The 14,342-nt window shown below is 48.9% G+C and overlaps 1 protein-coding gene across 1 annotated transcript in view; it reads right to left on the bottom strand.

Moving 5' to 3' along the window:
- The window catches only part of Drgx (dorsal root ganglia homeobox), a 32,361-nt gene extending 18,019 nt beyond the window's left edge, over positions 1-14,342 (bottom strand). The window contains exons 1-6 of the mRNA XM_085828919.1: positions 14,165-14,342; positions 13,834-13,952; positions 9,951-10,048; positions 8,642-8,743; positions 5,672-5,850; positions 5,473-5,585 (exon numbers count right to left, since the gene is read on the bottom strand). Coding sequence (XP_085685045.1) covers positions 5,473-5,585; positions 5,672-5,850; positions 8,642-8,743; positions 9,951-10,048; positions 13,834-13,867 — 526 coding nt within the window. The 5' untranslated portion in view covers positions 13,868-13,952; positions 14,165-14,342. The remainder of the gene's footprint in view (positions 1-5,472; positions 5,586-5,671; positions 5,851-8,641; positions 8,744-9,950; positions 10,049-13,833; positions 13,953-14,164) is intronic.

The following is a 14,342-nucleotide window of genomic DNA, read 5'->3' as shown; positions in this document are numbered from 1 at the left end:
TGGACACCTGTTACTGTTCTGTAAACCTTCCCTGTCCAAGCAGAGTCCTGTGACTTTCTAAGTTGACGATTTGCATGAATCAGCCAGCCGTGCTATGTGTAAGCCAGGCTAGCCTATCAGCCCAGTGTGAGTTCTCTCTAAGCATTCCACAAGCAAAGCCCATGACCTAGAAAACTCCATGACATCTTACAAGTGTTTGTTTTCCTTTCCTTTCCTTTCCTTTCCTTTCCTTTCCTTTCCTTTCCTTTCCTTTCCTTTCCTTTCTGTCTGTCTGTCTGTCTGTCTGTCTGTCTGTTTGTTTTTTGAGACAGGGTTTCTCTGTAGAGCCCTGGCTGTCCTGGAACTCACTCTGTAGACCAGGCTGTCCTCGAACTCAGAAATCCTCCTGTCTCTGCCTCCCTAGTGCTGGGATTAAAGGCATCCGCAAGCCTTGTTAAGGCCTTGAGGCATCATGGTAGATATGAGGAAAGGTCAGTGGGTGGAGCATCTCAATGGCAACAAAGCTCCAGGAGGGAGCAGTCTCTCCTGCGGGTCCATGAGAGGAGACCAGCACTGCCACCGGGTGAAAACAAAGGACTCGGAGCACTAGAGGCAGCCAGTGTTCAACTAGCACCCCACGAGCTATCAGCTGTCCTTACACATGGACTCCTCATTCCATCCCATGAACACACACACTCCCCTTACTCTGCTAACACACACACACACAAACTTTTTTTAATTTTAAGACTTAAAAGGCTAGAGAAAGGGAAAACTCAGGCCGTACCAGCAAAGCCATTCCAGAGCCCTTGCTTGGAATTCACGATAGCCTATGCAAACCGATTAAGGAGGAATGTTATTTCATTCTGTCCCTGGTAAGCAGTTTCCTGGCCAGGGGAGAGGGCCCAGTAAGCCTTGAACTACCTCTCATACCTACCCTCTGCACACTCCCCCTAACTGCTCCACTCGAGGCTCCACAACCTCTTCCCATCAAAGTCTGCCACTGCCCACTCCCCAGATGCCCTCTGCTTCCCACCACCAGGGTTTCCCAGCCTTCCAGCACAGATGCACCCTTCTGGTGTGCACTTCACCATCCTCCACACCCCATCGAGCTTCCTGTATAGCCCATAAACCTTGCTGGCTCCGGAGCAGCAGCACCAGAGGACAGAGTAGGAGGTTTCTGCCCTTGCCTTCTGGGCCTGAGACAGACTCATCAGTCCAGCCTTCAGCGCATGCACAGAAATGACGGCATGTAGGGATTTTTCAGACGGTAGCCAATGTTGGCTTCTCCAGCCTACATTGGGCCTACATGTAGCCAAGTTCCAGGCCCTTCCTTCAACATGAAATTCCAAGGAGGGAAAATTGGTCCCTCTGCTTTCTTATGGAAGCTGCCATCTAGAGTTACCTGCTACTGCCTGCTTAGACTGTACATAGGCCAGAGGAAGACCAAGATCCCCTCTCCTGCACACTTTCTGGATCATGTCTCCCCTCAATTACCTTAACACTCAAAAAACAGGTGGGGAGCTACAGACGCTGAGCCACCGGGGACCCGTCTGGCTTCCTGCTCACAATGGAGGGGTGCTTGGTAATGGCTTTACCTTAGCAATGCTCTTCATCCACCTCTGTGAGTCCAGCATCTGCCCCAACACATAGGAACAAATGGCTTCCCTATCCTGAGCCTCAGTTTTTCCTCCATAGAAAGCCAGACAGGTTCTTCAAGCCCATGTATTTCCAACACGTGTATATACAATGGTCTTCCCAACTGCCTGATGGAGTTCCCTTACTGGCCTGAGTCCTTAGACACTGAGTTCAATCCCAAGAAATAGAGATTAGTGGAGCCAGCAAGGTCTGCCCAGTATCTGGAGATGCAGGAAAAGGGGTGGAAACTGAGTAACAGACCAGGGCTCCTGGAATGCAACCAAGCCCTAGAAAGTTGCCTCCTGCCCGAGTCCAGATGTGGCTATTCACTTCATTCTACAGCTTGAGACAAGTCGGGGAAGAAAGGGTCGGTCTTCGAGAGGAATCTGACCCATGTCTCACAAAAGAGCTGAGTGTTAACCTCAAGAGTGTTCGGAAACCAACTTACGAAGAAGGAGACATCTCACCCTGTATCCTGGTTCAGAGTTACCACAAACACACCTCCGGAGCTGCAGAGTTCACCTGAGTTTACAGCAGACTGCGATGCAGACCCCAGGGATTTCTATCGCAGAACACTATGTCCTTTCCAGAAGAGCCATCAAAGTAGGGAGTGCCAAATTTACATTACTTCAGCCATCACGACACCAGCACCAGCCCACTAGTGATCTATCAGAATCCCCTCCTTGCACAATACCGACTGTCACTACAAGAACTCAGCAGGACTAAGCAGAGGAGTTTTTCAATAATTGTTCATTCCCTCCTTCCTTTTCCCTGTGACTTAGTTTGTAGGAGATGAAAAGGCCAGATGCTCAGAGAGGCCAAAGGGCATGGGGCCATAGAGGATGGCCAACAAGAGCCCAAAGAGAGTGTTCTGCTGTGGGGGGAGGCATATCTGCATAGAAGAGTTTAACAGGACACATGGAGAAGAACTCAGAAAGCAGACAGAGAGAAAGGAAAGAAAAACCCTTCTCATCCCTTCGGGCACCACCGAAAGGGCAAGGCACCGTTCAACTAGCACCAATACCATTCATGGAGGTGCTGTGTTGACCCAAGGACTTCAGAGGCAACATTTGGGACATGGAAACTACTGGGAACTCAGTGATCGTCCTCCCCAAACGCCATGTTGACATCGTCACCCACAAGCTGACAGTGTCAGGAGGCAAGCCTCTGAGGAGGGACAAGGACACGATCAAAAGCCTCCTGAGGGGAATGGGTGGAGGGGAATGGGTGGCCCTTCTGAAGGAGGCCTGAGAACTTGCTCACTTGCTCTTTCTACTGTGAATGCATGCAGTCCAGAGCTGGGTGCTCAGTAGAGGCCCAGGCTGCTGCCATCCTGACTCTCAGGCTCCCGGAGCTTTAAGAAGCAAACGCCCCTGGCTTATAAATCTCGGTCTCTGCGCTTCTTTATAGTCGCTCAGAGGTAAGACGGGAATATTCCAAAGAAAAACACATTTCCAACTTCTCTAGAAAATTCAGAAATTCTAGCAAAACTGTCCCCTCTCCCACTTGCCACCACCACGAGCTGGCTTGATAGGCCACTGGCCCTTTTCGGGCAAAGCCTTCTAATTTTTCTTACCCCACCCCCACCTCTGCCCATTCCAAATCTAAGGGTTCCTCGGCATCATCACTGTCTCTGGTGATGGACAATTCTGCCTTTTACCCATGCCTGTCTCGAAACAGAAAATGGCAAAGCAAAGGGGCCCCATGCTTCCAGAAAAGAAGTCAAGAGCTAGCTCGTGCCTAGGGAGGCAGAGTACACAGTTCAGTTTTCTCACATTTGCCTGTCTTAGAACACTGGTTCTCAACCTGTGGGCCATCATCCCTTTTGACAAACCTGTATCTCCAGGATCATATTTACATTATAATTCATAACAGTAACAAAATTATACTTATGAGGTGGTAACAAAAATAATTTTATGGCTGGGAGTCACAACATGAGGAACTATATTAAGGTAGAGAACCGTTGCTCTAGAAGCATCCCAGCATGCTATGGGTCCCAACAGGTCTTGTTTCCCCACCCTTTCTCCATACCTAAGCCTGCCCTGCCAGGAGGAGCGTATGTACCCAAGGACACGGGAGGCTGCCAGGCAAGCCCCTGCAAAGCACAGAGATGGGCCTGTGTCTAGTGAGCACACAGTGACTCTTGCCACTCTGCCACTCTGCCACTCTGCCACTCTGCAGGGTTTTCACCATCCCAGATCCCCCAAAGCAATGCAGTATCAGAGGAATTCAGTTCCCAACGTGCACTTGACCATCTCTGGGGGTGCACAGCTCAGCTGCGGGGGGGATTAATGAAGGGATAGAAGGGAGACAGGGGCGGGGGTGGGAGGGGAAAGCAGGGAAGGAGACAGAAGAGTATGTGAAGCTGGTCCAACTCAGCAGCAGCCCGCTCCCAGCCCCGCCCTTGACTTAGGACATCACCAAGGTGGATGCTCCCTAAGACACAGATAGCACAACCCTAGCTCTGACCCTCTGCTCGTCTGCTGCTTGTGGACCCTTCTACCCTTCCTTTCCTGAAGTTTAGCTTTTTGCCCACTACACCCTCCCCACTACAGGCAAAGGTCCACTGCAGGATTTAGCCCTATTGACCAAAGAGAGACACCCCAAAAATTGCAAGAAAGGAAAAATGTGCAAATCACTCCCACTTACAGTGCTGGAGTGCACTGAGGGAAACATGTTTACTAGAAGTAGCTATTCGCTGCTGAACTGACCCGCAGTGCAGCTGACAGCGCCCCCTGCAGCTGACAGAGATCACTGCAGCTGACAGAGATCACTGTGGCTACACAGATATGTACAGCTCACAGCACTACATAGATTTGGACATCAGAGCTTTGAATTAGGGAATCTCTGCTTGTAATTGTGTCCTGTGCATATGGCTGGAGGTTCCTCAGTGTGTGTGTGTGTGTGTGAGTGTGTGTGTGTGTGTATGTTTGTGTGTGTGTACGTGTGTGTGTATATATATGTATATATATATATATATATATATATATATATATATATACGTGTGTATGTGTGTACATTTACTCCAACACAGCTGCTTTAGAGGAACCCCTTGGGAACCAGTGACATCTGAGACCACAAGAACATAGCAGGGAAATGAGCATGCTATAGCCTAGGAGGCCTCACTCCTGTCTTTTCCCAGGGAAGAGCCCCTGCACCACCCACTCCCCCTCCCTCAGACCTCTAGCAGCCTCCCACATCCACTCGGGAGCTTTCCCTTGTTCTTGGCCAACACAGCTGCCAAGCTTACTAAACATCTCTAGTGGTGTTTGTTCTGTCTTGTTTTGTTTTGTAGCTTGGAATCCAAAGACACCAGATGTGCCTTTTCCTCTGGGGACAGTGCCCTCAGAAATCCCCAAGGATCAGCCCTGCAAAGGTCTTTGCTCTAGGCTTGACCAAACACCTACAGCAGATTTCCTACCTTCCATAATCCCAGCCACTGACAAGACATCATATGCCCTATGAGTTCAGACCTCTAGCCCCAGGAATCCTTGAGGCGCACAAATAAGCAAGATGCACATAGGAACCGGTTGAAAGCAGAGACAGCCACCACCACCACCACCACCCCCCAGAGCTCCCTCATGAGCACCTTGAACTGTGATGAGGGTGGCTGCAAGCTGTGGAGTGATTGCCTCTGAAAGGGCTGCCTCTAAGAAAAGCTCTGGGTTGGTTTAAGATGAAACTGAGTAACATCCACCTGCACTCAGGCTGTTTGAAATCTAACAAGACAGCAAGTGGGTGGTACCTGTGATCCTGCTGTGACTGGTAGGAGCAGAAGTTTGCTCAGCAAAGACAACAGGGAGGACAGACAGTCTCTACCCTCTCTACCAACCCCACCTCTGCCCCAGTCAATCTTACCTTTCAGAGATGCCACATGGGACAGGGCCTGGGCATACGTGGCTGTGTTCAGGAGGGTCCCTGGCAAGCAGGAGGGGAAGAAAGGCCCGGCAGGACCCACTGTGCGTCCCAGGCTGTCAAAAACAAAAATGTTCCATTGAGGTTCAGCCTGTCTACAGAGCTACCCCAGACTCCTAATCTTAGAGTCAGCTAATCTTACCTCTGCTGGGCTTCCAGGGCCTCCTTCTTGCTCCGGGTCTGGTCCCCTGGGGGTGGAGAGTTGATGTTCCTCACTGGCGGTGGTGTCACCTCTGCCATGGGTTCCTTGGCCCCTGGCTCCTGGTCAGAGGCCCCTCTCTCTGTCTTCCTCCATTTGGCTCTTCGGTTCTGGAACCAAACCTGATTCCCATAGGAAACACATCCAAGGGGGACAGATGGTCAGACAGGAGGAGTCAGCCAAGACCCAAGCACAGGCTCCAGGAGGCGCGTGACGACACCCTCGGTTCTCCTCAGCCCCCCAGAACTTCAGACCGCAGATGGACCAGCTAAACTGCTTCTGTCGGACTGTTTCCCAGGACGAGTAAAGAGCGGAAAGCATCTAGCACTTAGCCCACAAGAAGGGAAAGCATCGTCCTGTAGGAGTTTGCAATGCTGAGCTGTCTGAGAAGAGTTTGATGTGAAGTTTTCCCAGCAGGATCGTGGTGAAAGCAATTTGCAAAATGCTGTCCTGGGGCTTCTCATCAAAAAAGACACACTCCACCTTCCAGCAAGCCCACACCTGTGCTCTGCCCTGAAGGATCATTGTACACAAACAAATTCGTGACCAGCCGCCTGGGGCACCGCCTGGAGAGACCCTGTCTCTGGGGCTTAGAAATTCTGAATCTTGATTAACAAATGTGGCTCAGGGTCCACAGCATCCCCAAGGGATGTTGCTAACCCCAGTTCACAGACAGGGAGGCTCGCTAACCTGCTGAAGCCCAGCGGCTTGGCTAAGGACCAGGATCCATACTTTCAGAGAAAGACGGCAATGCTACCACCCCCCTCAGCATCATTAGAAACACATACATGCAAAATATTGGGCACAGTGCACGGGTGGCATACAGCAACTGGTCACTCAGTGCAGCGCGGTTACTGTCCCATCTATTTACTGTCAGGCCAAGACAAAGTTTGTGTCTGACTGTGACTTTGGTATCTCCTTAAAAACTGATGTTGGGCAATTCCTATGTCTTGGGAGGAAAAAAATAATTGCATTTGCCTGATAGAATCCTGGCAGCTCATGATGCTCACAGAAGACAGCGAAAGCCCGTGGATCTGCGCATCACTCAGAGAAACCTCCCTGCTCCTCACCTCGTCTCTTCTTTCTTCGCAGAGATAATTTCTGTCTAAAAATCAGGTTTGACCAGGCTTCTCCCCAGCTCCTAGAGCCAACCTCCCACTTCCTTTGGCTATGGTGCACTGGCAGGGAAAACGCCTGGGTCTTTGAGGCTGAGCCCTCTGCCATCCCACCTTATCTCTTAATTTTCTTTCTCCTTTGGCTGGGTTTCTTTCTTTTTTTCTTTCTTTCTTTTTTAATTGTGTTGGCTTTTAATTGCACATATCAGCAAACATTGAATAATGATTTTATCTATATTCTAAATTTAGGGCAGTTAAATGCAAAGCAAAATGCAGACACTTTCTGGTGTCTTAATTGAATGAAGGTCACAGCTATAACAACATTTAATTGAGCTATTTTTCATTATCATATTTTAATGACTTTGCACTGACAGTTCGCCTGCTTCTGAGGAAAGAGCATGATAGAGTCGTTTATTTCCCTATTTAGTTATTGTTTGACAACATCAGCTTCGATTAAGACCCTGCTTTATAGAACATTAATCATATTTGAATGAGCAAGCAGTATAAATGTAAACACATCTCCCTTCCCACCACCGAGGCTCCTGTCCCCACACGGAAGCTAAGCACTAGCTTGGCTGCCATTGTCTGTCTGCATAATAGCCAACAACAGCCTGGACAACAATTCCTGGCTTTAATTGTCACCGCCCCTATCTTACCCTTGCACCTTTCAGGGAGAAGTTATGATCTCCTACTTCTGAATGCGCAATAATTGTACCATTTATCTCAATTTGCAGTTCAGTCTTTAGGCAGCTATTGGCAAGCCAGCATTAAAAAAAGGAACTATAGACGGGGTCTGGGCCAAAGAACATTTTCATTCCCAAATAATAATCAGTTTAATTTGCCCGCATATGACCAATGATTCATGTTCAGATTTAATAATCAGGATCACATAATCTGATTATAGGGGAAATAATTTGTTTACAGCCCCCAATTTACTGCTCAGAATTCCATTATCTCTCTTCAGCCATTGGTTTTTAAGAGATACTAACATGACCCAGGGGAGCAGAAAGCAAAGTATTATATTTCCTACAATTAGATCTTTGCATAGTCTTAACCCCAAGCTCCTACATAAAAAAGAACAGAAACAGCATGGAGGAAACCCCATAAATAAAATGAATATATAATTGTACTCAAAGAATAACTGGCCTGGAGAGGCAGCACTGTGAGCCTCTGCCTCCCGTGCTCACTTGGGCACGGCTGCCGGGCTAGGCACTTAAAAGCAGCTTTCAGAAAAGCGATGCAGCCCAGTGGCAGCCACTCCGGCCGGCCGGCCCAGATCTGCTCGGCCCTTTTGCTGCTGCTGTTTAAAGATTTTTAAATTGCACGTGTTTTTCAGGTCCACTTTGCTCACAGAGTCCGTGTGTGGGGGGAAAAGTTGGGCATGATGCAATTTCTGGAAAGCAGATCCCACCCTGCTTCCCATCTGAAATCGCGGTTCTCTGCAATTGACCAGCCTCACCCCAGAGCGGTCAGATTTGCTTTGCGAGTAGCATCTCAGCTTTTTTTTTTTTTTCCAAAGCAAGGAAATGGATGTGCATTGATGTAATTTAGTACCTTAGAGACGCGGACAAATTAGTGTAGAACATTATCACTAGTTAATTATGAATGACCGATTAATCAACCTAATCTAATATTCCACATTATGTTGATGTTATTAAAGTGCATCATGAAAATGACAGATAGTCTTCATTTGCTTTCTTTGGCCAAATGTGCACTCTGCAGTCATGATGTCAAAAAAAAAAAAAAAAGTTTGCCAGTTTTAATATTAGAGAGTTAAATAATTTAAAAGAAGGTTTACCTGCACTCTGGCTTCTGTGAGGTTTATTTTCATGGCTAACTCTTCTCTGGTGAAGACATCTGGGTAGTGTGTTTGGGCAAAGACTGCCTCCAGAGCTTCCAGCTGGTAAAAGAAAGAAGGAAAAAAACTGGTGAGAGGCTGCGGCTAGGAAAGGGGAGGGATGCATAGATCAGTGCTGAGGGGTGGTGAGGAAGCAGTTTCAAAGATCAAATCCCAGAAGGAAATGGAGAAAAGAGCTGTCTGAAAAAATTCCACAGAGGCCTGGAAGAAGTCTCAGCTAGTAACGGGGCTTGCCCCCAAGCCTGATGATAAAAAACGGAGTCTGATCCCAGAGACACACATGGTGGAAGTAGAGAGCTCACTCCTGCAAGTTACTCTTTGACTCTTCATAGACACAGTGGCATGCCTGTGCATGAGCAAGCGCACACACACACACAGTGGCATGCATGTACACACAAATGCATCCACGCACATGTACACAATAAATAAATAAGATATATATATTTTTTTTAACTATGTGGGTGCTGGGAATTGAACCCTGATCCTCTGGAAGAGCATTCAGTGTTCCTAACCACTGACCCATCTCTCTGGCCCAAGATACATTTTTTTAAAGATTTTTTTAAAAATGCACAGGATGATATTTTAAATCCCAGTTGACGCTGCAGCCAAGGCTACTACCAACCACAGTATGCCTTCCTCAAGACATAGAAATAGACAAGTCATAAATGTTTCTGTTTGTTTACATTTAAATTTTGTCATGGGCATAAAAAGTCTAAAGGTAGTCTCATGTATAATTTCCACAGTGCCACCATGGGAGTAGAGAAGGCTGCTACCAAAAAACTCTCCATCAGTCAGCCCCAAAGAAGCCTTATGAGTGTGGGGGTCATCCCACAGATGCTCAGGAAAGAGACTGCTCTAAGGACACTCAGCTTGGAGAAGCCCGGTGGAAAAGTTGCAGCTGTGTCCAGCAACACTGACTTCTCAGGAGGAAGCCTCATCGGTCAGCTTTCCCATCTGCCCTTCTGGGGGTAATAATGCCCAACCTGCATTCTGCTGGCAGGGAAAATGTCACTCAGACCATCGGTCTAAGACACATGGGGAAATTCATAGCTGCTTCTCTACTGATAACCTGGAGTTACAAAGCCCAAGTTAACGAACTGCCCTTTCCCCAGGTAGACGCATAAGACATTCAGAAAAACAAAGACTGGCCAACCCAACAGTTGGTTTCATTTTAAAAGGCAAGGAGAGAGTGGCTCATCTGTGAATTTGGGGGAAGAAAATGGTTCTCACACGGGGAATCTGTCCTTACCTGCTGAAGAGTGAAGGTCGTTCGATTTCTGCGCTGTTTTCTTCTAAGAAACCCATCATCAAAATCCCCTGTAGAGTGGTTCCCAAAAGGCGCAGTGCCTGCAGGGTATAAGTGAGAGCAGAATGAGTAGAGAGACCCTGGTCTTCATTTACACACACACACACACACACACACACACCAGCCCCCTCCGGTGTTCTATCACAGGACACAAACCTGGACCTCCCCGGAGAGCCTGACCTTCCAAAGTACTTCTCCATGTTCTCCTAGTGAGACCCTTCTTTTCACTATCTCTTGTTCTGTGTCACCACAAAACCTTTGGCTATAGGATCACGTTTCCCTATTTCATAGGACATTATTAATGGTGACCTTAATACCCAAGATGGTCAAATCTACTCCCTTTGAAATTGTGGCCTCTGAATCAGGAGGGGTCAGTGGCTTGAGAAAACTCTGGTCCTCGTCTACCTTCCTTTTCCTGGCTTTCCCTCTGTCCCCTGTCCACTGTTCGCTCACTACCATGGACCCTCCAGCAGAAGGTTTCATGCCCCCTCTGCTCACCTGCCAGTTCACTCCCCTTGTTACTAAAACCATCAAGGACTAAAGGCTGGGGAGGAAAGAAAGCCTTTCACACCTCTTTCCTCCTAGAAGTGCAGAATTCAAGGAGGTACGGAGTTTATAAATGATTATTAATTACCACTGGTCACAGCTCATCAGCACCATAGTGGATCCATTATAAAGACACCAATTAACAAAAGGCCTGCACCAGTAGAAAACCCTGCCGACTTCCTAGGGCCATGCTCCAAGGGCATTCCAATAGGTAGCCAGGCCTTATCCAACACCCTGCTGTCCCCACTTCCCCAGAAAAAGAAAGATGCTGTTCTTTCCAGCAGCCTCCAGTGCTCAGGGTAAAGCCAGAGCAGAGTCTGGCCCCAGAAGTACATTTGCATCATTTTCCAAATGTGCACTATTTACTTGATAGTCCACGATGGCTTCTTAGGAAAACAAATGAGTAAGTTTCCATTAACCAGTGCGCGTTTCACCTGCCACGGGCGCTGCTGTCACAATCATCAAGTGTTCAGCATCAGCTCCCAGGCCCAGCATCCAAACAGCACCCTGCACAAGCACCTCATCCCTAGGAGGCTAAGTCCTCAGGCCCTTCCACATCCAGTCTGCTACAGAGGGCAACCCTGAAGGATCACATGCCTTGTTGAAATACTGCCCCCCCCCTCCTCTATACTGGAGCTTCCCCTACCATCTTCCTGTCCAAATTGCATGCTTCCTTGAAACCCTTAGCAACAAACATTTCTCTTCATCTCAGTAGAAACTAAACAGGAAGGATTCAAGGCGCCTTATTTCCACCACTTTGCAAGAGGCCCTGCTTTCTTCTTTGGAAGTAGAGTATTTGACTGGTCAGCATGGAGCGTACTCTCAGGCTTTCTGGTCACGGTCTCCCCAAGTCTCCTCACTTGCACCTTGCTTGTGCACTGTTCACAATGCTTCCCAGCTGAACCCTACAAAAGCTGACTTCACCACACTAGCAAGAAAAAGACTGACAATCTACCAGAGGAGAAAGGGAGATGAGATAAATAAAAAAGGACACTTGGTAAAGTTATGCACAGCTCCTTAAACAGAACATAACAGGACAATGAAAAAACATGGTCATTGTTTTGTTCCCCAAAAAAGTACACAATGATACCCAGAACTGATAAATTATAGTAAATTGCGCATGTTTGTTCACTATTCATGTGTCAATTAGTGAAACTGTGTTAGAAGGCAGTTGAATAAGAACCATCAAAAATTTATGTGCACAGGTTTTTAATCTATGAATATAGTTATAAAGGATGTTGAAAGAGAGAGAGATGTTGGAGATGTTGCTATTAAGAAATAAAAGAGGATACTACAAATCACCCATTGGTAGACACATTCTACAAAACAATACTGGAATACTACACAGCAGTCTACAAGAAAATAAGTAGCTCCATATACTGGAAAGTCCCAAAGATGTATTATGAAGTAAAAGAGAAAAAAACATGCAAAGTCCAAGACGATGTGACGGTATACTCTCTGTGTCAAATAAGACGTAGGAGACACGGAACAAAAGGTTCGGATGATGGGATCACAAGAAACGCACACTAGGGGTGGCTTTGGGAGAGGAGAGGAAAGCTCTACTAGTCAGAGTGTAGGTTCTTGTTCTAACAAACCTTGAGACCCACACAGCACTAATTTAATATGGGCAAAGTATCTGAGAGGTAAGGTCAGTCACACTTTGCTTTCTCCTCTGTACCACCCTAGAGTCCAAAGTCTGTCCTCAGCCATCCTCAACTTTCCCAGCTTCAGAGCATCATCCTGCCCTCGCAACACTGACCTAGACATAAATTCCCCTCCTGAGAAACCGACACAGGTGTATATCTAGAAAAGAATGAGAGGTGCTTGAAGCCACCCTCTCCTGGTCATATCAACCAGAGTCAACACCAAGGTAGGGCCCACACAGAGCACAAGTAGCAAATGTGAACCGCCTCCCCACTGCCCGTAAATAAGCTAAGAGCAGTAGGCAAGTCAGAGAGATCCTGGGATCGGGCAGTCTCTAAGTCACTTCTGCAGCCCATCCTTATAAACAGGAAAGGTTTCCCCTTAGGTCGCCCAGAACATATACAACTTGCCAAATGCCCAAATCTCCTCCTTTCCCACTTGACAAAAGTGCTGAGCTTGAAGTCAACAGTGCACAGCAACAACCCACTACCCACCAGTAGGGTCTCCTCCAGGCCTGGGGTACAGTTGTAAGTGACCGCTCCTTTCTGACTGCCCTAAAGCCTCCCTGCCTGGGTTCTCCCTAGTGTTGAAAAGCAGGCATACAGAGCCTAACTGCTTCTCCCCACTAGCTTCCTTTAGCAAACTCTGCAGGACTCTTAAGGGCTTGTATATAGAAAATGAAGACAAACTTTCCCAAATCATGGCTGAGACTGAAGACTGCTCAAGGCAACCTACAGCAAGGGGGACAAGTGTCCCGGGATTATGAACCTTTGAGTGTCTCCTCCAAGCCACAGCACAAGAGGGGAGACGAGGGGGGCGTATGTACACCTGCTACAGATCACTGCTGGGAAGAAGAACTTACCCTTTGGTCCCCAGGCCCTGGCTAGAGACACCCAGGGATGCAAGCTTCTCTCACTTCTCACTACCCCTGCCCCACTTAACAACTGGGAGAAGAAAACACACCAGGAATAGGGAAAGGCATTTCCCCACTAAGGTCTAGAGACCTTAAACAACCAGACCCTGGTCCTGGGGACTGACGAGCTGGGCATTTGTGGTCAGAAATTCAGTAAATCGCTGAGATGAAACTATTCCTGGACACTCCTGACAGGTAACTATCAGGGAGCTTGCATCCTGGGACAGCTTTGCCGCTAGAAACTGACTTTAAGTTGTCCAGAATTTCGTGTGCGATCCCGGAGCACTCTTGCCAACGCCCAGGGGTGAGAGCAGGCCAGCAACCAGGCCCTTCCTGACACGTAGTGGAGCCCAGGACTCAGCGGGCAGTTCAACTTCCTTTGGTTTTCTGGGATGTTAGCAAAACACCGTGAAAGATTGATGCGGGGCCCCCTGGGCGGAGGAGCCCCGATTAGAGGCGTGACACCAGCATCTGTGCTGGGAGGACCAGGCGTCCCTGAGGCACCCATAGCCCCGGGGCAGCGGAGAGGGAGGTGGGAGGCAGGTGGCACCCGAGCGGAGGGATGGAGCTGGATGTAGGGGGGGCTAAGGGTGCCCCTAAACCCTGCCAAGAGGCTGCCACCTTGTGGGGCGAAGACCCCAACACTTATCAACCCTTTTGTGGCCCGACCCTTTTGGCTAGCTTGGCCTGGCCAAACAGCCCGGGAAAGCGGCGCTTACTCACCCTCTAGCTGTGGCGGACAGTGGAAATAAAACATCGCCGACGGTCGGATGGGCCCTGATGGCTGGACCAGGGCTGGTAGCGGCCTGGCAGACTTGTGCCTGTGCGTGGCTCCGGCCTGGCTGCAAAGCAAACAGCAATAGAGCCTGAGTCTCCTGCCCGCACACCCCGAGGATCATGGGGAGTGCTCCTCCTACAAAGCCCTTCCCGAAGCCCTTGGTCCCCTGGGGCCACCGCGGGATGGTGGGAGAAGTGGTTGCACCTCCCGTCCCAAGCCACGACCCTACGGTCAGCCTTCGGCGTAGGTCCTGCTGCTGGACAACCGCGCCCTCACCAAGCTGGGCACAGTCTGGCTCCTGGTTCTCAGGGGTCCCAGCCACAAGCCCTGCACTTGGCCACCGCAGCTGGGTCCGGCGATCGCGCGAGGCCATCTGCAAGCGCAGCAGCTCGGGCCAAAAGCCGGTGGAGTCCCAAGGCCCAGAGCAGGGAGCCGGGGGAGCAGCACGGGAACC

The sequence above is a fragment of the Mus caroli genome, unplaced genomic scaffold, assembly GCF_978045245.1.
Source record: "Mus caroli unplaced genomic scaffold, Mus_caroli_1 scaffold_12, whole genome shotgun sequence".
Lineage (NCBI taxonomy): Eukaryota > Metazoa > Chordata > Mammalia > Rodentia > Muridae > Mus > Mus caroli.
This window is presented reverse-complemented; position numbering and strand designations above follow the sequence as displayed.